The sequence below is a fragment of the Perognathus longimembris genome, chromosome 14 (assembly GCF_023159225.1).
Source record: "Perognathus longimembris pacificus isolate PPM17 chromosome 14, ASM2315922v1, whole genome shotgun sequence".
In the NCBI taxonomy this organism is placed as follows: Eukaryota; Metazoa; Chordata; class Mammalia; order Rodentia; family Heteromyidae; genus Perognathus; species Perognathus longimembris.
In genome coordinates this window covers 22,523,961-22,551,051 of record NC_063174.1, presented here as the reverse complement: position 1 = coordinate 22,551,051, position 27,091 = coordinate 22,523,961, and the positions used below count along the sequence as shown (strand labels likewise).

Genomic DNA, 27,091 nt, shown 5'->3' with positions numbered 1-27,091 from the left:
CATCATAGGCCTATAATCATAAACCTACTTTGTTCCAGACATTAAGTTAAATTTTCTCTTTTGATATGTGGCAGGAGTGAAAAGTATGTTTTTGTTATCGTAAGCCCCAAAGAATCAGAGAAGGGCTTTACACAGAAACTAGTCTTCCTTGAAGGATTTGAAGAAGCATAAGTGCTAGTATGATTATTCATTTGCTCTGAAAGGTTGCTACAAACTGGATGGCTTTAAACAACAGGACTTTGTTCTTGCACAGTGGAAGACATTTGTTGTTGGAAATCAAGGTTGGTTCCCACAGAGACTTGGAGAAAGAATGGTTCCACACTTCTCCCTTATGGCCTAGTGGATGCTGGCAATCTTCCTGTTTCTTGGCTTAATAGATGTCTCACCTCTGTCTTCACATGGTCTTTTCTCTGTGGCCAATTTTTCCATTTCACCTATCATTGTGCTAGGGTCCACCCTAATCCCGTGTAACCTCCACTTAACTTGGTCACATCTAGAAACAACCTCCTTCCAAATAAGGTTGTATTATAAGAGCCAGGTGGGCATGAATTTTATAGGATATTGTTTCACATAGTTTAGTATATTCATGCAAAAAAAATCGGTCTTGTTCTTTAATAGATATTGCAGTGCTCATAAAATATTTATAACATGCTCCTATTTTGTCCCAGAAGTTGAGTTGAAATTTTCTCTCTTGATCTTCACCACAATCCTGGAGTAAGAATTATTATCAACCTTTTATAGATGAAAAAATTGAGGCTCAGCAAATTACATGAGTTGTTCAATGTCAAACAGCAAAATGTAAAGCAGAAATGGAACTTGGACCCTGATATTTCCCTGGTAAGGCACTGTCATCCATATACAAACTACTCTAGTGTGTGTTGTGGTGAGTTCTAAGGGTTGAAACTGAAATTCTTCATACATCTTTACATTACTTTACAATACTGTGATCCAATGAAAGGAAACAGTCCGTTCTTGTCTTAGCTCCCCAAATGAAAGCAGAGGTCGCACTTTTTGGGCTGAATTGCAACCAGTTTTCCCCTCATGCCTTTTACTTATTTGAACAATAGTCATTATTACAGAGACTATAAAACAATAATAGTGACAGTACCATAAAACAAAACAAAACAAAACCCAGTAATATGGAAAACTCACTGGTTGAGAGGAGATAGAGACCATCTATACCTAGTCATTTGCAGTGATCTTATATAATCATGTGGAATGGATTTTCTAAATCCCCTTTTATGACACTTAAATACTAAGATTGTTTAGAGTTGTTCATACCTTACATTTGGAAAAATCAATTACAAATGGTTACCTTCTCAAAGTACATGTCAAAGCTTGGTTCCTTGAATTTAGTCAAGGAGACATATGAGACAAAAGCAAATGGAATGGAAGTCTATTTTAAAATAAATGGCCTATAATTTTCAAAAGTGTCAAGGTCATGAAAATCAAGGATGCTGAGGGAACTGTCACACAGGGCAACTAAGTGTAACACAGTGGTTATGAACTGGGTCTTTTGGCTAAGCAGGATCTTAATGGGATTATTTGCAGCACCTAAACAGGGTCTTAGGATTTGAAGTTAGTAGTGTATTAATCTTAATTTCCTGACTGATGATTACATCATGATAATGTAGAATATTCTTAGTTGTAGGAAATATACATGAAAATATTTGGAAGTAATAGAATATTTTTGACAGCTTAATCTCAAAATTCAGAGAAAATAAGCTAGTAGGCACTGCTGGCTTATACCTGCAATTTTACCTACTTTGGAGGCTGCAATCTGAGAATTACATTTCAACGCCAGTCAGGATAGAAAAGTCCATGAGCTTGATCTCTAACTCTCAACTAGCTAGAAGTAGAGCTGTGACTCAAGTAGGAAAATGTGAGGGGAGTGAGTGGAAAAAGTCAAGCGAGAGTGGGAGGCCCTTAGCTTAAGTGTATGTGTGTGTGTGTGTGTGTCCTAACACACACATACAAGTCATAACAAAATTCTCTGCACAGTACTTTCAACTCTTCTGTAACTTAGGTTATTTCCAGAGTAAAAAATCTCTTTATAAGCCAGGTACTGGTGGCTCACACCTGTAAGCCTAGTTAGTCAGGCAGGAGGCTGAGATCTGAGGATTGTGGTTTAAAGACATCTAAGGCAGAATAGTCGGTGAGGCTTTTATTCCCAATAAACTACTCAGAAAAAGCTGGAAGCAGTGCTGTGGCCTTGAACCACAGACTCTGAGTTCAAGCCCCAGGGCAGGAAAAAAAACAGCAAAACAAAACTGAAAAAACCCTCTTTTTAAAGGAAAGAGAAAAGACAAAGTAGATGCAGTAAATGCACACAATATTTTCAAAGTTATACTGCAAAGGGGAAAAAATAAATGAGGTAGTTACTAGAAGAGGAAGTAATAGTCAAGAAAAATGTAGATTTTAGTCAAATGGAAAAGTAAGTTGTACGCAGACAGAAATGACCATGTAAAGAAGCAAAAACTAAATGAAACAGAATGGGCAGGAGTGAGTATACGAGAGCAGAAACTGCTTGAACAGTTTCTTTGGCTGGTTAGGCCAATAGAACTTGGTGCACAAAGGAAGGAATTCATGAGTATGTATGTATATGTGCGTACATTTGTACATGTGTTTGTGTGCATGTGGGTGTGTTTGTATCTAGGCTTGAACTCTCACTCAGCTTTCTTGCTTGTTCTACCACTTGATTTATGCCTCTAGTCTGGCAATTTTCTGGATAATTGGAGATGGAGTCTCACAGACTTTTCTGCCTGGGCTGTCTTTGAACTGTGGTCCTGCAAGTCTCAGGCTCCCGAGTAGCTAAGATTACAGGTGCAAGTCACCAGTGGCTAGCTAAAGAATTCACTTTTGACAGCAACATTGATTAGTCTTTGCAGATGGAAACAGTTGAAGCCTAGCAGTCTCATCCAACTAAGAGCAGAGGAAGGAGAGTGTTTTTGGCATCCTTAAGTAAAGGCTAGCAGAGTCAGTTGTCAGAAAGGATGGAAACCAGGCCTCTCTCACCTTACATGGAATGTAAGCACAGAGCTCCATCTTCACTACCCTTCCTGAAATGGAGGCACATCCTAAAATTGATGCCACAAAATGTTAATAAGCCATAATGCAAAGAGATAAGACCTGGTAGGTTGTTTCTGCACATGGGAAGTCTCCTATACATTAAGGGTATCAATCATAAACTCAGCCCTTTGGTAGGTCTGTCTGTATTAATAGAGTCATCCAGGGTTGACATGATTTTAATTTCTTGCTTAAAAGGATTATGATTACACTGGATAGTGATGGAAGTGGGGAGTATATACTACTCTGTACTCAAACTGCTTTCATTGAACCTCTTCTGATGTCAGTCAGATCTGTGGGTTTCCCAATGCCAGCTTATCCTCTGGCATTCCCTGGGCCCTCTATCATATATTCTCACATTGTCTACCTGGAGATAACATTAGATCCCACAGGTTAAAAGCTTAATCTTGCCGGGTGCTGGTGGCTCACATCTGTAATCCTACCTACTTAGGAGGTTGAGATCTGAGGATGGAGGTTTGAAGCCAGCCTGGGGAAAGAATGTCCATGAGACTTTTATCTCCAGTTAATCACAGGAAAAGCTGAAAGTTGCACTGTGGCTCAAGTGGTAGCACACTAGCCTGGAGCAAAAGGAGCCCAAGAACAGCATCCAGGCCTAGAGTTCAAGCCCTAGGACTGGCAAAACAAACAAATGAAAAAACTGAGTCTCCCTTTATCCACACCAGTTGCCAGTAGTAGATCCCATGTTACACACAAGTTCTATCCAACTTAGCCACAGATCTAACATGCCCAGTTCTCCCTCCTTAGATTTGATAATGAGTTTTTGCTTTGTTTTGTTTTTGTAGGTTGTAGGGCTTGAACTCAGGGCCTAAGCACTCTCCTTAACCTTTTTCCTTCAAGGCTAGCACTGCACCCTTTGAGCCATAGTTCCACTTCTGGTTTTCTAGTTGTTAATTGGAGATAAGAGTCTCATAGCCTTTCCTGCCTCGGCTGGCTTTGAACCATAATCCTTAGATCTCAGCCTCTTTAGTAAAATTATAGGCATGAGCCTCCAGTGCCCAGCTAGGTTAGAAAATTTGCTTCAGTGGTTCACAGAACTCAAAGACTGATGGCTTCCTACTGCCAACTTCTAAGAGAATATAAATGAACAGGTGAAGAGATGTAAGGTTGAAAGCAGAAAGTACCCCAAGTGCAGGGCTTCCATCCTCATGAAGTCAGGGCGTGCCATCCCAGAATATACTATCCCGGGATATGTTCAACTACATGGGTTTTGCAAAGATCATGCAGTATAGATGGACAGCTGAAACTTTGTTGATAAAGATGACATTAATTAGTACACTTGGTCAGAATACAAAAAGAGATTCATGAACAAGAGGATATTTGAGCTGACCTCTAATAAAAGAATAAGATGTGGGTAGGCAAAAAAGAAAGACTATGTATTAACAGACACAGAATAGCCAGAGGTGGAAATTTACATACACATTACTGTAACAATAAGAAGAAGCAATTTAAATGATCTCTTGGAAGTAAAAAAGAAATTTGAAAATATTTTATAGGGTTAATATATAAAACACTGTTTTTTCCTTAATTTTTACTCTGTGTGTGTGTGTGTGTGTGTATGTGTGTGTGTGCGCGCGCGCACTAGGGCTTGAATTCGGGACTCAGGGCCTTCTGATCAATCTCTCTTGGATTTTTTGCTTAAAATTGATGTTTTCAACTTAAGCTATACCTCTCCTTCTGCTTTTTGCTTGTCAATTAGAGATAAGTCTCTTGGAATTGTCTACCTGGGCTGGCTTTGAGTTGCTTTCTTTAGATCTCAACTTCCTGAGTAGCTGGAATTACAAGCATGAGGCACCAGTGCTCCAGAAAAACAAACCCTCCATTGTTAAGAAGCAATCACTTCACTGAGGCTCTTGGCCCTGACTATCTTTTGCTCTTACAGCTGCATTATTTTCTTTTTTTCTTTCTTTTGTGCTAGTCCTGGGGCCTACAAGCTGTCACATAGAGCACAAGGCTTGTGCTCTACCACTTGAGGCTCTACTTCTGGCTTTCTTGGTGGATAATTGCAGATATGAGTCTTGGGACTTTCCTGCCCAGCTGGCTTTGAATGATGATCCTCAGATTTCAGCCTCCTGCATAGCAAGGGGTACAGGTATGAGCCACCAGCTCTTGGCTAATGTGGCTCAATTCTGAGGTAAGGCGAGTGAAGCTGGAGATGTCTCTCTCTTGTTGGACAGGGGTGCCATTCTACAACCACAGAATTGAGACAGAAAGGAATGGACTGAATTTTCATAGGGCTGGAATCATCATAGGCTGTGAATGGTGCTCTGGGGATTGTCTTGTGTCTGCCATATGGACCCTCCAAATTCTATTCTTCTCAGGAAAAGTCAGTAGCAGACATACAGGGACCTAGAGACATGTGACAGAACCCCTTCACCCCTGGCTCCCAGTGGGCTTCTAATCCTCCTTCCATGGCTCAAATTTTGGCTCCTGAATTCTTGTCTGAGAATTCGATTCTATCTTTCCATTTTTCCTATTCTATTGGATCCTGTATCTTTTTTAATTTTATAATCAATGTGTTCTTTCTGCTTAAGCTAGCTTACTTTCAGTTTCTGTTGTTAGATACTTCAAGTGTTCACACACACACACACACACACACACACACACACACTCAAGTCTTACTTTTGATCAATCCACTCCTCTGGTATCCTAGTACCAGCTATCATTTATCTCACAGCACCACCAGTGGTTGTGTGCTTTGTTGTTTGCTGTTTCATAAATCTGAGTGTCACAGCTCACGATATCTCCCTGCCATTCTCTTTGCCCCCATTCACGCTTCCATTTTCCCTTCTCTTTACTGCATTTTCAAATCTAAAAAGTCTTGGCGTATCATTTAGATATGCCTGAGGCTTATGAGCAGATAATGATTTCATTAGCCCCAATTGCTCAGGATCTGTGATGCAAAGAGATATAAAACAAAGAAGTTTCAAAACAAAAATGCTCTTCAGATCTAGCATAGCAGCCTGCTTGATTCTGGAGGCCACCTGAGAAAAAAGACAGCCCCCTCCCTCAGAGACCCTCAGCAATTTCCAATGCCAGCAATACCCAAGCTCTTCTTGTTAGACAGCTTACTCTGTTGCGGTCTCCACTCTAACTGGGAAATCACACCTCCAGAGAGACACGCGCCCCCTCCCCCCTTGCTGACAGGGTCATGTCTAGGAAGTGTTGAAGAAGCTGGACTGCTCAGAGGCCTTGCAGGGACTCCTAAAGAAAGATAACCAAGCCATCTACCAGCTAGCTGGTGTGACCATCCCAGTTTTACCTAACAGCAAGACTAAAAAGAATCTGTCACTTCACCACTGCATGCTCGAGGTGCTCACAGACACACTGAGGTGCAGGACAAATAACTGAAGTGAAGGCTGCTGCTGTGGTGAGAGGTCTAATGACGTCAAGTAGGATGCGGAGATGGGAACTCAAAGAGTGCTCAAGAAGGCAACCGCACGCGCTCAGGTTATTAGACTAATGCTTAGTCTGTCGTTCAATAATGATTTATTTGTGTCTTTGAAGGGCAATTAGGATGAGGTGTGGCTTCTTCCTGGTGCCATTTGGTAATTATGCTTCCTGGATATGTTATTTGTGCTGCAATAAACCTTGTTCATCTTTTTGTAACCCTTTACTAGACTACCAACTTTTGTATGTGTGTATGCTGGTCCTGGGGCTTGAACTCGGTGCCTGGTTGCTGTCCCTTAGCTTTTCTGCTCAAGCACTCTATCACGCGAGCCACTTTTGCTTTTTGATGGCTAGTTGGAAATAAGAGTCTCATAGATATTCCTGTCTAGGCTGTCCTTGAACCTTGATCCTCAGATTTTAAGCCTCCTGAGTAGCCAGGATTATAGTCATTAGTGCATGGCCTAGATTACCAGTCTACATCTCTAGAATCTAACAAGTCCAGTAACATAGAAAAATCCTAATAAAATACTTATTAGATAAGTGAATCAATGAGCAAAGAAGACACAGTGAACCTAACAGGGCAATTTTGTAAAAGACCTAATGCTCGATCTAAACCTTGAAGAAGTCAAAGGAGTTTAGAGTTGGTAAAGTAGAAAGATAGAGGATCAAAAAAAAATGGAATGTTCTAGGCATTTGACATTTCCATCAAGGGAAATAAAAACAATTAAATGTGAAATGTGAGCAAGAGAAAGGGAATGAAGCTGGAGAGATGGTGAGAGCCAGCGGAACCTAGAGAGCGGATTTTCTTTGGAAAGTTTTCTTTGGTGGCAATGTGATTGAAAGCAGGGATGGAGTGGCTTGAGAAGGGACTACCAGTTAGGAAGGCCTTACAGTTAGTAATGTGAGTGAGGGATACTGAAGGCCGGAGCTATTTTTGAAAGGTCTATGTCAGCGGCCCTCCACCTGCTGTCAGTGTTCATCGCTCAACCACACATCGCATCTTCCTTCAGGAACAGTGCCTGGGGATGCTACGTCAGAGAAAAATGCCAAATATGAGCTTTCTGCACATTTATCTCAGTAGGGTCACTCTGAGAGGCGGAGTGGTATTTTCCAGAAGGTCCATAGATAGAACGCTTCTTTGCCCACAAATGAACTGAATGTCTTTTTCTGATCCTTGGACAGCCTCCATTCCCTCAGCCGTTCCTTGGTCTACCTGTCACCTTGTATTTTTTCAACAAGAAAGCAAAAGGAAGAGACAAGAGAAGAGGAGAAACAAAAGCTGACAAAGGTGCAAGGCACATGGTAAGGGCCCTTTCTTTATCTCATTCACAAATAATAAAGAATGAAAGCCGCTCAAAGAGGAGCAAGAGTGAATTATGGTCTATTACCAGCAGTCATATTTAAAAAAAGAAGCTGGGTGCCAGTGATCATGACTAGAATTAGTTCCTCAGCACGCTGAGATCCGAGGATTGTGGTTTGAAGCCAGCTCAGGCTGTCTTGTCCTATGAGCCAACCAGAAGCTGAAAGTAGAACTGTGGTAGAGCACTAGCCTTGAGCATAAAAGCTCAGGGACAATGCCTAGGCCTTGAGTTCAAGCACCCCTGCCCCAAATTTACACAAAAGATAGAAAAATGAATCTGTACATCTGCTTGAGTTACTTATAGAGGAAGACGAGCTCTCCCTTCATTCTCTAGGACACACCTGATGACAGCTAGGAGGACGAACCCTCTTGGCTTGGGACACCAGTTTTCAACCTAGTCTATACATAGAAACTCACTGAAGATTAAGAAGATACCATTGCCTAGATCATAGCCCAAGACATTTTGACTTGATTGGTTTGGTTATGGTTTGGGAACTGGTCTTTTTCTAGATCCCTCTGGGTGTGTGACCACACAGATGGTCTAAGGATTATTGCCATACACCCAGGATTCGCCAATTTTTTCTGTAAGGGCCAGGCAAGTAAATATTTTTCGGTTTTTGTTGGCTGTGCAATCTCCATTACAACAGTTTACTTTGTGAATGTAGCTATAGACAAGATGTAAATGGGTCAGTGAGGGTAACTATGTCCAAAATATACTTTATAAAAGTAGGCAGTGGTTGAATTTGGCTCATGAGCCATAGCTTATTGTCTCCTGACTGGATTGACTAGGGTGCTGAACAAAGTCTTGAGAAAGTAGGAAAAATACTCCAGTATAAAGACGGTATTAGGCAGAAAATGCTCTGAAGTACAGTGAAATATGTTTCTGAGTTCATAGAAGGCTTCTGGTGGGCTAAATTTGTGAAGATGGATGAAAATTCATCTTACTGCCCTATGATAGCCATCCTTTCATAAGTGACATTGTAGGGCCAATTTCACACTCAAAATCTGCCAACAAAGGTTGGGACTTAAAACCATTCTTCAAGATAAATTAGCCCGGGAGGGGGGAGGGGAGAATGAGGGACGAGGTAACAAACAGAAGAAGAAATGTATCCAATGCCTAACGTATGAAACTGTAACCTCTCTGTACATCAGTTTGATAATAAAAATTTTAAAAAAAGGAAAAAAAAAAGATAAATTAGCCCATACTGGGTGCCAGTGGCTCACACCTATAATCCTAGCTACTCAGGAGGCTGAGATCTGAGGATCATGGTTCAAAGCCAGCCAGGGCAGGAAAGTCTGTGACATTCTTATCGAAAACTGGAAGTAGCAATGTGGCTCAAGTGATAGAGAGTTAGCCTTGAGCTGAAGAGCTCAGGGACAGAGCCCTGGACCAGAGTTCACGCCCCATGATCGAAAAAATTAACCCCAATTTATGGCAAAGCTGATAGGTTAGGTCTGGAAAGTGACTGTTAATTTGGGTGAAACTATTTAGTTTGACATCTTAGGGAGACCTAGTATGACTTGAAGAAAAAACCTAATAAGGTATAACGAATAAAAAGTCACTAACTTGCAGTAGTGACCAAATATGAAAAGCAGGCACTTAAATGTAGAACTCAAATGAGGACAGGAAAAGCATCCAAATGGGCATAGAGTCATGGTGATGTCAGGGAGGTGAAGTGGAAGATGGATGTGTCAAATGTGTTTTGCTATGTCCTTGACTAGAATTCAGCCACACTATCATATATATATATATATATATATATACACACACATATGTATATATGTATATATATATGCATACATGTATATGTACATATATATACATATACATATATATATATTTTTTTTTGCCAGTCCTGGCCTTGAACTCAGGGCCTGGGCACTGTCCCTGAGTTCCTTTTGCTCAAGGTCAGTGCTCTACCACTTGAACCATTGCACCACTTTCAGCTTTTTCTGTTGATGTGGTACTGAGGACTTGAATCTGGGGTTTTATGCACAGTAGGCAAGCACTCTATGACTAAGCCACACCCCCAGCACCTGTGTTTTGGTTTTTAAAATGTTTTTTTTTTTTAAATTCAACATGGTGACCCAGCTTTAATTCATGCTATCATTTTATGCTGGAGACATTAGAAAATTGCACATTTGCCTAACCATGAAGCTTCTTGTTCATCTCTGTGGAAGAATAATCAGGTGACAAATGACCACAGACCATGCTCCTTACAATGCAATCAGATGAGCTGTAGTAGGTTCTCACCTTTATCCTATCAATGTTGGCTTCCATCTTAAGCTGTTCTACCAGCTTCCTGGCTTGCGCTATGCTGGCGGTGTTGTTGCTGGCCATTGGAGTGCTGGATGGGGTTTATCAGATACTCTAGAAAAAAAAACAAATAGAAGACTGTCAGGGAATTCGTGAGCTGCCAAGTGTACAAGTTCTTTGTGACTAGAGGATGTTAAAACAGTTTTTTATAGACCCCTACATCTCAGTCAATACTATATCTGATTGGCAGATAGACTAGAAGATTACATTTGCTTTTCCAATTCTTTTTCTCACCATCTCCTTTGTAAGGTGCCGGGGGTGGGGGAGGAAGGAAGGTAGAAATGAATAGAGGAAAGATAGACTGTGCACAAATGCTTCTCAAATTAGGTAGAATAAGACATACTGCTACATTAAAGAAACAAGACATCAAATTATCTTAATTTATAAGTTTAAAATGATAGTGTGCATTATCACAGATGTATTTGCTGTAGTTTATTGAGTACTATTTTTGTCAGATACTGTGTTAAGGGTCCTCACAGGATGGGAAGGGAAAGATAAACAAAGGGATCAGTACTAAAATTATACTTTAAAGTTTCAACTGTTTTCTTCTGATGGGCTCAGGCCCTATCTTGCTAGATAACTGTGGCTACCTATGGCTGTTATATCGCAGAGGCATTGGACAAGAGGGCTGGGTTTTCAGTATTACCAAGATTATTGTAACCCAGGATTATTGTAAGGACTAATTTCTCTTCATTTTATTTGAAATATGATTCAGTTCACAACTCTTCATTTACTTTGCTTTAGGAACCCATCTGTCATGTCAGGTGGAGGGACTGCTATGTCTAAATTGATTAATACATTGTTTACTAGTATTTTTCATAATCAAGTATAAAAGACTTTTTTTCCTCAACAAGGAAATACAGCATACACATTTGAAAATGGAATCTAAGTCGATCTCGATGTTTCTTTGTTCTAATTTGCCAGACTTCTTCCCTTTCTGTGCCCCACCCATTTCAGTACTATCTCAACTTTATTTCTCTTCTAACCCTTTTTTTTGACCCATTGTCTTATTTTGTTCTTCATATTCACTTGAAAGTATCCTATTTTATTTCCAGTGACATGTCCCCCCTCTCCCCCATTTGGCTTGGGTTTTGCTCTATGTTGAGATGTCATATATTATTTCATCTGTGTAACTATGGCCCTGTAGGTCACAGACACCCACACTGAGGCAATGTCTGAGAGCTTCAAATTAACTAGAGTGCATGAACCAAGAAATGAGAAGCATTAAATATTGCCTTGGTCAACACTAGTGACACTGTATTCTAAAGACATTCAAAGCAATGACTTCAGCTGGCTTCGGGAAATCATTGTATCTAGGGAGCAGGAATCTAAAAGGAAAAAAAAAGGGGGTGGGGGAGGAAGAAGAAAATCTGGAGAAGAAACAATAATCCAAAGTAAAGAAATATATAGTTTTAACTACCCACTAAAATGAAGAAATATTTTTTCGTTTTAATTACCAAAGAGCAAGTCTATAAGGCATCTCATTTCATGCTTATTTCTTGATATATAATTCTTCAAGACAAAAGAAGAAATTATGTAGAATTCTCTGTACAATCCATCCATAAAGGGTGTTACTTTATAATGAAAACTGCAAAATAAGCCACCCCAAAGCATTTGTAGCATAACTTGGAAGAAAATTAGCTGTTCTTTTAACTTCTTTTCAAAGGGTATGGAGACAACAGAATGAGAAGGAAGAAAAAAGGGATTTTTGAAGCTAGAAAGATCTTCAAACTGTAATTTCAAATACTTGAAGATCAAAGGAGGACAAAATACAGGTAAAAACAACAAAAACAAAACATGACTTCTTTGGCATGGTGAGGGACCTAATCACTTATTCCCCCAGGAAAATTATATACCCACAAAGCTAACAGCTTAGCAAAACCTCATAAGGCCAAGACAGAGTGTGGATGTATCCAGTGAGGGTAGCCTAATTCTTCCTTAGTTGGAAGCATCCATGATCTGTAAGCTCCTGAATACTGTTCGGCAAAGCATGCTACAAATATGGATCACAAAATTATAGAGACTTCATAGGGGATAAGAGAGGTATGGGTGACTGGCCAGCTACTCTTCTGCTCTTGATTCGAACTCAGATCACACAGTAACCTACAGCAGAGATTATAGTTTGCTTCCTAATAGCCTTTCGCCCTTTTTCATTAGTAGTGGTATTATTTTTTCTTTCTGACAGAGATCACAAACAAGCACCCTATACCTTACCTCAATAAACTCTGCTAAAAAAGAAAGAAAGAGAAAGGAAGGAAGGAAGGAAGGAAGGAAGGATGGAACAAAGGAAGGAAGGAACGAAGGAAGGAACGAAGGAAGGAAGGAAGGAAGGAAGGAACGAAGGAAGGAAGGAAGGAAGAAAGGAAGGAAGGACCAAATGTTGCCACTTCTCTTGCAGCTAGATATAGTTACCTGACTAAATTTTGGCCAGTTAGATAGAAACAGATGCGCCCTTGCTTCCATTCCTCCTGCTGCTAGCCATCATGAACATTCTAAGCTGATCATGAAGGATCCGTGTCCTGGATGACTGTTTGCAATCTCCATGCCAGCTGGAGACTGGCCACCTTTTATGTGAGAGAGAAATAGTGCCTGTCTTCCTCAAAGCCCCACTATTACTGTCGCTAGCCAACCAACCTGCTATTAACTGATTAAATGCCCCATTACTTTCATTAGAATATGTAGGAAAGCCTGTGTCCTGATATATTTTCATGTTCTTGGGAAAAACTGTAGGTGGCCTAAGAAGACCACAATAGTGTTAGTGTTTGTGTAATTTATACTACAAATTCAGTGGCCTACCCAATAAACAGACTTCTTTCCATTTTGAAGATCAGAGAACTGAGCCAAGTCTTACAAAGCTAAAATTCAGGTGCAAGCAAGGTTATATTCCTTCTAGAAGTTTCTCGTTGTAGGCTGTCCTTTCCTCTATCTTCTGGAAACTTCTTCAAAGCTGACATGTCTCTCTGACTTCCTGTGAAGTCACCTCTCTCTCTGACTCAGATTCATCTTTTGCCCTCTTTCCACTTTTGAGGACCCTCTAATTACACTGTGACTACTCAGCTCATCTGGGATAATCTTCCTCTCTTTAGGTCATCTGATTTCCCATCTTAATTCCATCCATAGTGACAGGTTCCCGGATCTGGGAAATGACCAACATTAGAGGAGAGAGTTATTCTGCTACCATGTGAAGGAGACCTCTGCACCAGCAGGCAAGAGAAGTGAGGGGGGAGGAAGAAAGAAAATGGAAGGCACAGAGGATTAGAACACTGAACAGAGAATACATTTGAAACCTAAATGGACTAAAGAGAAAAGACCAATGTAGGCTTTGGGTTTGTGGTGTGAGGCAGATGAATCCAGAATGCTCTTGTTTTAGAATGCTCTTGTTTTACCATTCTACCCTGGCAAAGTCCTGTGCACTTTTAGAATCATTTGGTACATTTCCTCATTTTCATATCTAACTAAATTCCTATTAAAAAAATGAAAACATCTCCTGAAGATGGAAAGAGTGACAGAGCTCCTGACTAGTGTTTATTTTTCTAAAACGTGCTTGCAGTGTTTGGATGCTGGGTGAAAAAATCAAGTAAAAATAATACCACATCTATTTTAGACTTAGAATCACCTAGTAGGGAATTTTCATCTTCTGGAAAGTAAAAGAAGAGCCACAAACTGGGACTTGAGGGTAGAATCAATTGACGAAGAAGCAAAGTTAGAGGGAAAGCAATCCTATTCAGGGTTAGGTCAGGAGGAGGAGCTGGAAACCCTAGGGTAGAGCTGAGACTATATTTTTGGGTACCTCATTCTACCTTCCCTCAAAAGTTTTTTTCCCTCTTCTTTTTATTTTTAAACTTCAGTCTCTTTCAATACCTTTCTTTTTAAACTTGCCATTATACACAGTGGACATCTCTACATTCACTGAATTAGCTCCTATGTTTTTGTCTTTCTTCTACTTTCCCTCTATATCAAATAACATGTGGCTATTATTATTAGTTGAGATTTACCCCTATCTTTCTAGCCATTAATGTGGCCCCCCAGTAGAACTCCTGCCCACTGTGAGTCTCAGAATTCCAATTCTGAATGCTTTGTTGTTAGATCTTTCAGGAACTGGGTCATGATTTTCTGAAGCTCATTTCCCTGGAAGCTCTTTGCTCATGTTGTGACTTATGCAGAACTTGAAGGTCAACAAAGGAAAACTTACACCTCTAAATGTTAAACCCATGCTGTCCTAAAAACAAGTGGCTTTGTAAATGTCATAGAAGACAACATATGTGGAGCCATGTTTTCTGTTTATAGGAAACACCACGTGAGATATATTTCTACCCCTGTTAGGTGGCTTCTCTCAAACTCTATGTAGTCAATTATTGCAAAACCAAACAAGGAAAACACACAATAAAATGTGGTAAGAGGAGGGGAAAAAGCCATCCTCGTGTTCATGTTCAATTGTGGAAAATAAAAAGTTATTCTATTTTCCAAGTTTGGACAATGCAACACACACACACACACACACACATACACACACACACACACACACACACACACTTACTGTGAGAGAAATCCCAATTCTTTTTTCCCAATTTTTATTGTAGTTAAATACATAGCATAAAGTTTATGACTTTAGCCATTCATTTGTGTGTGTGTGTGTGTGAGAGAGAGCAAGAGCGAGAGAGAGAGAGAGTTCTAGAACTTGAACTCTGTGTTTGAGTGCTGTCCCTGAGCTTTTTGTGCTCAAGGTTAGTGCTCCATCTCTTCCAGCTCCACTTCCACCTTTTTTTTTTTTTTTATCAGTCCTGGGGTTTGAACTCAGGGCCTAGGCACTGTCCCTGAGATTCTTTTGCTCAAGGTTAGCACTCTACCACTTGAGCCACAGTGCTACTTCTGGCCTTTTCTGTTTATGTGGTACTGAGGAATGGAAGCCAGGGCTTCATGAGTGCTAGGCAAACTCTCTACCGCTAAGCCACATTCCCATTCCCAGCTCAAGTTGGAATTTTTTTAAGTTTATTTTTTAATTTTAAAGTGAAGGACAGAGGGGGTTACAGTTTCATATGTAGGGCAGTGAGTACATTTCTTGTTCAACTTGTTACCTCCATCCTCATTTTTTCCCCTAAGTTGGAATTTTTATAAGCACCGAATATGTAAATTGTTTTAGGTAGTGTTAGTATTGTCTTCTAATGCATGAACATGGTCTGTCTTTTCATTTATTTATGTTCTTTAATTTCTTTTGGAAATTAAAAAATTCATTGTTTTATCTTCTTGGTTAAGAGAGTTGTTAAGTTTTATTCTGTGGATGTTCTTGTAAGTGCAAGTTTCATTTCCTTTTTAGATTGTTCATTGTTGGTGTATATAAATGTTTCATCATTAGTCCTTAACAGAGAAGAGGAAACTTCCCCTCCATTCCCACCTGACTTGAAAGCAACCATGTTTAAAGAGGAGTGTGGTTGAGGAAAGGACATAGAACCTTATGAACATAATGAGGTCAAGGAAAAGGGTTAACAGAGTCCCATTAGAAGCTTAAGCAGTTTCAACAGGGAAGCATACACATTCATTGCAAAGGTTCCTGTTTCATTTTACATGCAACTCAAATCGGGTAGAACTTACTCTGTTTAGGAAAATGGAAATGGTTTGAATCCACATGTCTCTAAAAGACATGTAAAATTCTGCTGAGAAAATTATACAGACAAAGCTTCAAAAAACACACACTTAAAAAAAAAAAGCTACAGAAAAACCTCACTTCTGCCCCAGACTGTCTCACTTCTACCCCAGAAGCCTGTTCACTATGACTTGTGATGCACTGGTGTTCTGCAGAGCCCAGCCTGGCCTGGAAACCCTTGGAGGACTGCTCTACAGATGTGGCCAAAGTGGATGCCACCTTTATGAGAAAATGGTGAGGCAGAGGGTGATGGAATCCGCTTGTGGTGTGGCATTATTATTATCAACTCCAGATGAACATCCCTAAGAGTGAGCTGGGGTGATAAACTAAGATAGCACAGTGCTAAGATTACTTTTTTTTTTTTTTTTTTTGCCCAGAAAGCTCTGCTGATCCCCCAAACGTGGCAGTTGCCAAGTAATGAAGAATCTGGCAATCAAGGTATTGGGGCGGGGGGAGGGGGGGCTTGTGTGTGGCTATGTTCTGTGAATTTGGATCCTAATTATAATGCTGAAGCCCTATTAGTAGAATTACAAAAAGAATAAAAAAGTAATAATTAGCTGGACCCTAATGAGTCACATCTGTAATCCTAGCTACTCAGGAGGCTGAGAACTGAGGACTGAAGTTCCAAGCCAGCCCAGGCCGGAAAGCCTGTGAGACTTATCTCCAATTAACCAATGAAAAGCCAGAAATGGAGCTGTAGCTCAAGAGGTAGAGTGCCAGCCTTGAGTGGAAAAGCTAAGAAACAGTGCCCAGGTTCCAGAGGTTAAGCCCCAGTTACTGGCACACACACACACACACACACACACACACACACACACACACTCACACACACACCAGTAATCTACCCCCTGGAAATTTCAAATAGTATCCAGTATTTGATCTCTTTCCCAGTTTGATTCACTAGCATGGACAGCCAGGCATTTGGAAGGAGGCATTTGGAAATGTGTGGGTTTTGTTTTTGTTATAACAGTCAACGGGGGGAGTATGCGAGGTGGATGCTCCAAAGCTCTGAAGAAGCCTAGAAACAATGAATTGTGCCATTGCAAATGCCCACAGTACCCTTCATGAAACATGTGGAAAGACATTCTCCAGACAGCCACACTGTTGTGCATGAAAAGCTGCTTAAAGTATTCCATGAGGCTGGACACTAGTGGCTCATGTCTGTAATCCTAATTACTTGGGAGACTGAGAATGGGAGGATCATGGCTTTGAAGCCAGCCCAGGTAGAAAAATTTTCATGGCCTCTTCTCAATCAGTAGCTGGACACAATGGCACATTCCTGTCCCAAGTTTCATGGAAGTCTGAGCTTGGGACTGAGGTGCCAGGTATGTCATGGAAGAAAAATCTATGAGCTTCCATCTCAACTGAGGGAAGCTAGATGCAAAAGTGCATGCCTGTTATTTTAATAACAGTAGCAATTTAAAAATAGGTGGATTATGGCTCAGATATGTGCTCAGGCAGATTGCAAGACTCAAGCTGTAATCTCAATAATAACTAGTGCAAAACAGGCCTGGAGGCACAGCTCAAGTTACAGAGTGCTTGCCTTGTACATGATACTCAATCAACTCCCAGTAGCATCAAAAAAGAAAGAAGCAAGGAAACAAAGAAGAGAAGAAAAAGGGAGGAGGAAGGAGACAAAGAAGACAGAGAGAAAGAAAGAATCGAGAGAAAGGAAGAAAAAAATTCTTGATGCAGAAAGGTCTAGCTCCATGCTTTTATATTCGTAATTATATAATTCCTACTACTTTTCCAGTGATAAAGAAGTGTTAAGTGTCCACAATTCTCCTTTTCATTCTTATGATTTATGGATTTTTGGCCTCTGTTCATTTAAAACAGAGCCGAGTGTCTTTTGTGCAATGTACTACTAGAAGGAGATTCTGCTGGGTTACATTTGCTAGCAAGCTAAAAAAGAAATACAAATAACAAAAATCACTAGAACAGTTATGGGGATTATGTACAAGAGACTGGTTGAGCTAAGCAAGCATGTCTTAATTATCCCACCTGAATTCCAAACCAAAGAATAATACAGAAGGCATTCCATTATTTTCAACTTATGGGAGTCTTCCACCCCCATCTGAGCAACGTGAGAAAGAGGCCCATTGTGGAGTAATAACCTTTAGATGAGATCTCTGTGTCTAAAAATACACCCAGAATTTTAGTTTGCTTTAGGAGGAACTTTTCTGTTAAGAAACCATATATTTTCTTGTCATTTAGGCTTTGTTGTAAACACACAACCCCTTAGTTTGTGGCACAAAGATAAATAAATGTTTTGATAATGAGATCTTGGCCTTAGGAAGTATAGGTTAATTGTGGAGGATTTCATCCTTTTCACCCTTTGTTTATTATCTTTTAAAGCACAAGGCAGACTTCTCTAGGACCTTTCATTTTAATTACAACTGTGTCTTTCTCAGCTCCATGTTTCTATATTTGCAGTAGGTGCTGAGGGGTTTTGATTTATTTGTTTTGTAAACTCATGTATATTACATTGGGAATAAAATAAACAATTTCTTATAGTCTCCTAGACTTGTTAATGTCTTTATTTTCATTTGGTGTTAACATCACTGGTGTTCATTGAGTTACTTTTGAATTGGAAGACTAATTTTAAAATATTACAACTAAGAATTTTTAGAGCTTCTACAGTCAGTTATTTGGAAAATATCTTTGCTAATTTCTCATACCATAAGGTTGGGCATTTTTTTTCCATTTACTTTTTTTTTAAATCCCTACTCTAATTTATTCAACAAGAAGCATTTACACTATTGTTACATTGATTATATTATATATGCTGATTAGTATGTATACTAATATTGGAATACATGTATAGTTATGCAGAGTGTAGTTACACACATACACACATATATATGTATACACATCACACACACACACACACACACACATATGCAGTCAATATCCATTCCTGTAAAGAGTTCTTCCATCAGAACATTTATGAATAGTGGTTGCAATGGATTTAAATAATCATAAAATATCAATCTGCTAGACTTCAGTCTCCTCTCCTTGCGTTTTCCTCCTCTTTTCTCTCCTCCCTTCTCTTCTCTCCTTCCCTCTCTCCCCTGCCCTCCTTTGCTCTTCTCTCCTCTTTCTTTTCCCTCCCCCCCAATCTTTTATCCAGTTAGCTTGCTTGGGCTGACTTTGTATCATGATCCTTAATATCTTAGCCTCCCGAGTAGCTAGGATTACAGGTGTGAGCCACCAGAGTTTGGCTTATATCTTTCTATTATTAGTTTTCCATTTTGCCCTAAAGGAGCTAAAGAAGCATTTGGGCATGGCAGCACACATCTGTAATCCCAATTACTTGAGAGGCAAACACTGAAGGAGGAGTTCGAAGCAAGCCATGGAAAAGTTAATGAGACCCAATCTCAAACAAAGTGAAAACAAAAGCCTGAGGGGTGTGACTTAAGTGGTAGAGTACTTGCCTAGCAAGGTCAAGGCTCTAGGTTCAATCCCCAAATACTGAAAAAAAAAAGTCAAAAAAGAAAATAAATCTCTGTTAACCAGTGAACACTAATTTCTCTTGATCCCCAGCAACTAGGGACATTTTAAATCAGTAAGTTTTATTGTGGACTTGGTACTTTTCCTTCAACTCATTCAAGCCCTGAAAGATCTAGGTTAGAATTCATCTTCTTCTCCCCTCCCCCCCATTTCAGCAATTTGACACATTGCAAATTTGGGGGTGTCATATGATCTTGGCTTTTTCATCTGCCTTGGCTCATTTTTGAGCCAACCGTGTAGAGGTTGAAGTGAACATATAGAAGTTGATGAGAATACACTGGGTTTAGGTCTACATCAACAGGCACAGAGAAGAAGCTTGGAGATAGACTGGATATTGGCAGGCATAGCACCAATCCCCTCAGTTTTCCACTTCTAGACTATAACTTAGTGTTCTGTTTGCTCCACCTACTCCCCAATACACTTGGGAAATACCCTTATCTTGGACATTTGCTGCCCCCGGGGACAGAAATTGGAGGGCCCATGGAACCACTGGAAATATATCCAAACTGTAGGCTTTGAAGCTCCTTGTAACCAGTGATGGCTTCTAGCACACAAAGAAGTTTCTATAGTGAAACCAGTCCTGAACCAGATAACTTACCCTTGACTGGTCCTGAATTCAGTACAAATACAGGACCAGTTTAGTATACTAGGAATAACAAGAGACTGCAACTAGGTTTTTCTCTCTAGGTAGTGCTGGAGAATGGGCCCAGCTAAATTCCCAGAAGGAATATTTAGCTATTAATCTATACCCTCAGTCCAGTGGTGGGAACTAGTACATCAACTCTGCTATTACCCCGTTCTGCCTAAATACAGAATAGTTTAGTTGAAAGACTACAGATAGTTAAAGCTTCCAGCCAGCAACTTGGTTGCATATGCACAAATCCCAATGCAGAAATGTAGGAAATAAGAAAAATAAAAACAAAACAAAATTCAAGGCAACTTCTCTTCTAAGCCAACATAATGGCCTCTATGATAGTGAAGTATATGAAATTCAAAGAAAAATTTAAAAATATTGTAAATATTGTCATTGAGGGGCTGGGAATATGGCCTTATGGTCGAGGGCTTGCCTTGCATACATCAAGCCCTGGGTTTAATTATTCAGTACCACATATGTAGAAAAAGACAGAAGTGGCGCTGTGGCTCAAGTGGCAGAGTGCAAGGCCTTGAGCAAAAGGAAGCCACAGACAGTGCCCAGGCCCTGAGTTCAAGCCCCAGGACTCGCAAAAAGAAAAATATTGTCATTGAATTTTAAAAATATATGAATAAATACCTTCATGAATTAAAAGAAAAAATAAATTAACACTGACTGAATTAAAAAGAACATAAATGAAAAGCTGGATCAAGTAAGAAAGATAATGCAGGTTATGAAAGAAGAATTCAACAAGGACATAGTCATCATGAAAAAATTCAAATAAAAATTCTGGAAATAGGAAGATTAATAAGTCAGTTGACTTATCAAGACTAGATCAAGACAAGGTAGTTGTATTAGAACATCCAGACAAAGGAAAAATAAGGAAAAATGAATGGAATATAAGTAGAACTCTACTAAACAAACAAACCTATAAATCATGGGCACATAGAAGAGGAGAAAATGAAGGCATATAAAACATTTGATAAAATAATAGAAGAAAAATTATCCAAATCGTGGGGAAAGGATGGACATCCATGTACAGAATTCTCTTAGAGCCCCAAACAGAGATGACTAGAAAAAAAAACAAACTTCTGCATTATAAAACTTTTAAGCATTAGGCATACAGAATAAGAAAAGGTATTGAAAGATGCAACAGAGAACCGTCAGGTTATATTTAAGGGCAAATTCATCAGTATAACAGCACATTTCTCAAGAAAAATGCTGAAAGAAAGATATGAAATGGTATACTTTGAGCCCTGAAAGAAATTGCCAACTTTCATTATGATATCCACAGGAGATGCCTTTCAAAATTGAAGTAGAAATAAAACCTTCCATGAGAAACAAAAACTAAAGGAATTCATGGTCATTAAGCCAGAAGTATAGAAAAAAAGTTAAAGGAATTACATATGTAGAAGAAAATGATAAACACAAGTGCAAAAATATAAGAAAGAATAAATCTTACTAGATGGCGAGGATTACAAACACTACAAAACAACTACATGACAGAAACTATTACATATCTTCACTGATAATTATGAATGTTAATGATTTCAATTTACCAACCGAATGACACAGACTAATGGATTATATTTAGAAACAAGGCTTGATCATTTGTTTTCTACAAGAAACACACCTCATTGGTTAAGACAGATACAGGCTTAAAGTGAAAGGATGGAAAAAGTCATGCCAAACCAAAGGGGTCTGAAAACAAACCCAGATAATAATATCCCATTCTCACAAACAGGTTATCCAGACAAAAATCAACTAAAAAACTTCAGAATAAAATAACATTTAACCCAAATCTGTAAAATATTTCACCCAATAGCCACAGATTAAGCATTTTCTCAGCAGCCCATATAACTCTCCATAAGAGATCACACTTTAGGACATAAAGCAATTTTTTAAAAATACTAGAGTTGAAAGACTTTCCTGTGTTTTATCAGACCATGAGAAATAATACTAGAAATCCATGGCAAAAGATCACAGACAATATGAAAACACATGAAGAATGACTACAGACTTTTGAACGATCGATGAGTCATCAAAGAAATAAGGAAATTAAGCAAAATGCCTAGAAGCACATGAAAATGGCAACACAATTTTCCAGAATTTTAAAAACAACAAATCCAGTGCTATAAGACAAATGTATAGCTATGACTGCCTGTGTTAAAAAATAATTCAAGAAATCTCAAATAATTAACTACAGTATACCACAAAGTTTTAGAAAAATAAGAACAAGCCAAACCCAAAATTAGTAGATGGAAAGAAATCATAAGTATCAGTCCAGAAATTAATAAAATGGAGACTAAATGAACAATACAAATAATGAAACAAAGAGCTGGTCCTTTGAAGAAAATAAATGAATGAGATTTACAGTCTCTCAGTTAGTCTTCCAGCAAAGAAAAAAATCCCAGAGTCAAATAGATTCTTTTTGAGGTATACCAGAACTTTAAAGAAAGATTAACATCAATACTCCTCAAAGTTATTCTATAAAATAGAAAGGAGGGAACCTTAAGAACTCATTTTATTTAGTCTGTATTACCCTAATAACAAAACTGGATAATGACATATAAAAAAGAGAGAGAGAGAGAGAGAGAGAGAGAGAGAGAGAAAGCTTATACCAATTTCCTTAGTAATCAGATAAAAAAATTCTTAATAAAATATGTGCATTAAATGAATAATACATTAAAAAGATCATATACTATGACCAAGTTAATTACAAGATCATCTCAATAGATGAAGAAAATGCTTTGGGGCCAAGAATGGTGGCATATATCTGTAATCCCAGCTCTGCAAGAAAAGGAATGGGAGAATTGTATTTCAAGGTTAGCCTGGACAAAAAAGAAGTTGGCAAGACCTTATTTCAAAAAATAACAAAAGCATACTGGCACAGACATGTAATCTCAGATACACAAGGGGCAGAAGTAGTAGGAGGAGGATTGCAGTCTGAGGCCAGCCCCATGCAAAAATACGAGCCCCTATATAAAAACAAAGAAGGTAAAAAGGCCTGGTGGTATGGCACAAGTGGTAGAGTGTTTGCCTCATACATGTAGGACCTTGAATTCCAACATCAATACTACCATTACAAGAAGAGAAGGGTGGGAAGGGAAAGAAAATCCTTTAACCAAATTCAGTATTCCTTCATGATAGAAGTCTTAGACACCAGCAATGGAAGGCGAGTGCCTCAATATAATAATGACTTTATACAACAAACCAAAGCTAACATCCTCCTCAATGGGGAAAAACTAAAAGCATTTCCTCTGGACTGAGGAATGAGAGAGGAAGTTCACCCCCTTTACTCTTATTCAATATAGTATGTGATTCTTAGCCACAGTAATAAGGCAAGAGAAAGAAACAAAAAGCATACAAATAGTAAAGGAAGAAGTCTGACTACATTTGCAGACGATAGGCTACCATATTTAAGTAACTCTAAAACTCCATCTTTAGGTTTGATAAACTAAAAAAAAGTAGCAGGATACACAAACACATAGAGCAGGGTGCTGGTGGGTCACTCTATAGTGTAAACAACCCAGGAGTCTGATATCTGAAGAACTGTGGTGGGAGGCCAACGTGGGTAGAAAGGCACATTAGATTCCATCTCCAAAATAACCAGCAAAAAAGCAGGGCTGAAGACAGAGTTCCAGCCTACCAAGCTTGAGGTCTTGAGTTCAAATCTAGTACTGCCAAACAAAAACCCAAATCAACATGCAAAATACATAGCTTTTCTATATACCATAAACAAACAGGCTGTAAAAGAAATCAGAGCCTTAAAAAACAGAGTACCTAAACAAAGTAGGCAAAAGACTTCTACAATGAGAACTCTAACATACTGAACAAAGCCAGGCCCTGGTGGTATGCTCCGGTAATCCTAGCTACTCAGGAGGCTGAGATCTGAGGACTGCAGTTGGAAGCCAGTCTGAGCAGAAAAGTCCATGAGACTCTTTTCTCCAATTAAATTACAAAAAAAAAAGCCAGAAGTGGAGGTGTGGTTCAAGTGGTAGACTGCTAGCCTTGAACAAAAAGCTCAGAGACAGTGCCCAGACCCTGAGTTCAAGTCCCAGTACCAGCACACAAAAAATTATTATTTAAAACACTGAAGAAAGAAAATGAAGATGCCACTAGAATATGGCAAGACCTCTCATATTCATGAATTAAAATTATTATGAAAATGCTTATGTTAATTGAAAGCAATCTACAGAACTAAATGCAATGCTCATCAAAATCCCAATGTTAGTCTACACAGAAATAGAAAGCTCAATCCTAAAATTCATGTAGAAACATATAATCTCTCAAGATCCAAAGCAATCCTGAGAAAAATGAACAGCACTGAAATTTATGTGACAGAGCCACAGAAACAACAAAAGCGTGATACTAACAAAAAGCAGACAGATCATAGAAGACCCAGGAGTAAGCTCATATCAATACAGCCCTTGGAGTTTTGAAAGAAATGAAAAAAAAAAACATTTTAGGAACGAAATACACATGTAGAAGACTTAAAGGAGATCCCTATCTCTCACCTAGAACAAAAATACTCAAAAGGCATCAAAGATATTAATGTTAAACCAGAAAACTTGAGACTTTTATAGGAAAACACTTGAAGATAGAGGTAGAGGCAATGCCTTTCTGAATTGGATTTCAATAGCCCAGGACATAAGGGCAAGAATTGATAAATGGAATTGCATCAAATTAAAAATCCTCAGCACATCAAAGCAATTACCAGAACAAAATGGTAGAAAAATCTTCAAAAGCTATTTATTGGACAATGGATTAATATCCAGAATTCATAAAGAGCTAAAAAAATTAAATACCCAAAGAACACACAATCCAATTAATAAGTGGAAAAAAATGAATTCAATAGACAGTTCTCAAAAGAAGTATAAATAGCCAGGACATGAAGAAATGTTCATCATCCTTAGCTGTACAGGAAATGCAAATCCAAATGACTCTGAGATTCCATCTCATCTTAGAATGGCTACCATTTAAAATAACAACTACAATACAAGCCAACAAATGCTCTTGAGGATATGGAATGAGATGGGGGAAGGGAGCCTTTATACACAGTTGGAAATACAAATTAGCATAGCCACTATGGAAATCAGAATTCTGGTTCCTCTAACAAACTACAGATAGAGCTCTCATATGATCCTGCTATAACACTCCTGGGCAGCTATCTGAAGAAACATAAATCAGCATACAGTGAGACACCTGCACACCCATGTTTAAATCAGCACCATTAACACAGCAAGCTGTGGGATCCACTTAGTTGCCCATCACCTGATGAATAGATTATGAAGACACAGTATATATACACAATGGAATACTATTAAGCTATAAATAACAAAATGATATCATTTGTAAGAAAATGGATGGTCATCATATTAAGTAAAATAAACACCCAGAAAGACAAATACTGCATACTTTCTCTGGTATTCAGAATCTTGACCTAAAAATATTCCATAAATGTAAAAGGAGGCCTGTTTGCACGGGAGAATGTAGGAAGGGAGAGGCTGAAGGACAGGGTGATGGAGAGGTAGATATAATCAAAGTTCATTATATACATGTGTGAACATAAAATAATGAAACTTGTGAAAAAACAGCAGAGGGAGTGAATATGATCAAAGTATATCATGCATGTATAGGACTATAACAATGAAATCTATTTATACAATCAATAGTCTCTAATTAAAAGGGGATAAAGAATGCTGTGGCATTCCATGGAGCCCTGGTTAGTATCTGAAGAAGAGAAGTAAGGCAAGGTCAGAAAGCAGGATTGGAAGAATAGGCCAGAGAAAAAGGCAGAAGGCACAGGAAGATAGCCACCCTAGGAAAGAGCTGGAGAATTCACCAGAGGGCCATTCTGGCAATGGTTGAACATCACGATGCTGGCTAAATTGAAGGATAGGTTTGTAAATAAAACAAAGTAGGATGATTGTAATTCTAGCTTCTCAGGGGGCTGAGATCCGAGGATTGTGCTTCAAAGCCAGCTTGAGTAGGAAAGTCTGTGAGACTCTTATCTCCAATTAACCACCAGAAAACTAGAAGTGGAGCTGTGGCTGAAAGTGGTAGAGCCCTGGCCTTGAGTGAAAGAGCTTAGGGACAGTGGCCAGACCCCATGTTCTGGTTGGTTAATCATGGGGCTTGAACTCAGGGGCTGGGCACTGTCCATTAGCTCTTTTTGCTCAAGGTTTGTGCTCTATCACTTTGAGCCACAGCACTACTTCCAGTTTTTGAGTAGTTCATTGGAGATAAAGAGTCTCACAGGGACTTTTCTGCCCTAGCTGGCTTTGAACTGCCATCCTCAGATCTCAGCCTCCTGAGTCGCTAGGATTATAAGCATGGAGACTCGCCTCTTTTTTCCTTCTCTACCTTTCAATGCTTCTTATTTCTGGGAATTTGATTTTATGAGCCAAAGCTCTGTTCTATCACCAGGGGCCCAGGAGCTCATGCAAATGCATTAGCCTGTAGTCTAAGAGCTCACCATGTACCAGGAACCTGGCCAAGTGCTTTCAAGCATGACTGTATTTAAGTCCCACAACAAGGCAGGGGAAGTGTGCGCATCTCCATGCTGGAGGAAACTGAGGCTTACACGAAGGCCACAGATCAGTGAGAAGAGTGTTTCCGAAGAAATCTCCCCAGGGAAAGATGGCTTTCAGCTCTTCCTAAATCACACTTTCAGAGGCACCAGACTGATCTTAATCTGGGGTCTATGTGCATGTTTAGCCATTTTCCCAAACACAATAGCAATTTAAAAAAAAATGGCTTGTGGGTCTGTATAGCTTTAGGAAGGGCTAATGCAAATGAAAACCAGCAATGGAAGCCCTAACAGCCAAACCTGCTTGTGTGCCAAAAAGAAAAATAATAAAACAAGGAAGCAAGCTATCAACTGCAAGTCCTGTCTATGTCCATGCAGTTTACCTGGGAAGCTGCCACTTCCGGAAGGAAGAGAAAAGACCAAATCCAGCCCACTTTACCCCAAGACAGCAGGAAGTTGTGCTGTGCTGTTTAGGGAGGAACACAAAGCTCAGCTTCCCTGCAAAGTCTCATCACCAGAAACCATTATTGGAAATGACAGCTCTCTGCTTTCCAATAAACTGCTGTTTTTTGAAAGCATTAACCTCTACAAGATTTAGCCTTCCTCTCAGAAAGAGGGTCATTGGT

The 27,091-nt window shown here is 39.2% G+C and overlaps 1 protein-coding gene across 2 annotated transcripts in view; it reads right to left on the bottom strand.

Annotated features, from left to right (window-relative positions):
* Nucleotides 1–27,091, bottom strand: part of Gng2 (G protein subunit gamma 2) — a 107,862-nt gene that overhangs the window by 5,533 nt on the left and 75,238 nt on the right. For both annotated transcript variants that reach the window (XM_048361968.1, XM_048361969.1), the window contains one exon: nt 10,089–10,205. In XM_048361968.1, the coding sequence (XP_048217925.1) occupies nt 10,089–10,175 (87 nt within the window). In that variant the 5' untranslated portion in view covers nt 10,176–10,205. The remainder of the gene's footprint in view (nt 1–10,088; nt 10,206–27,091) is intronic.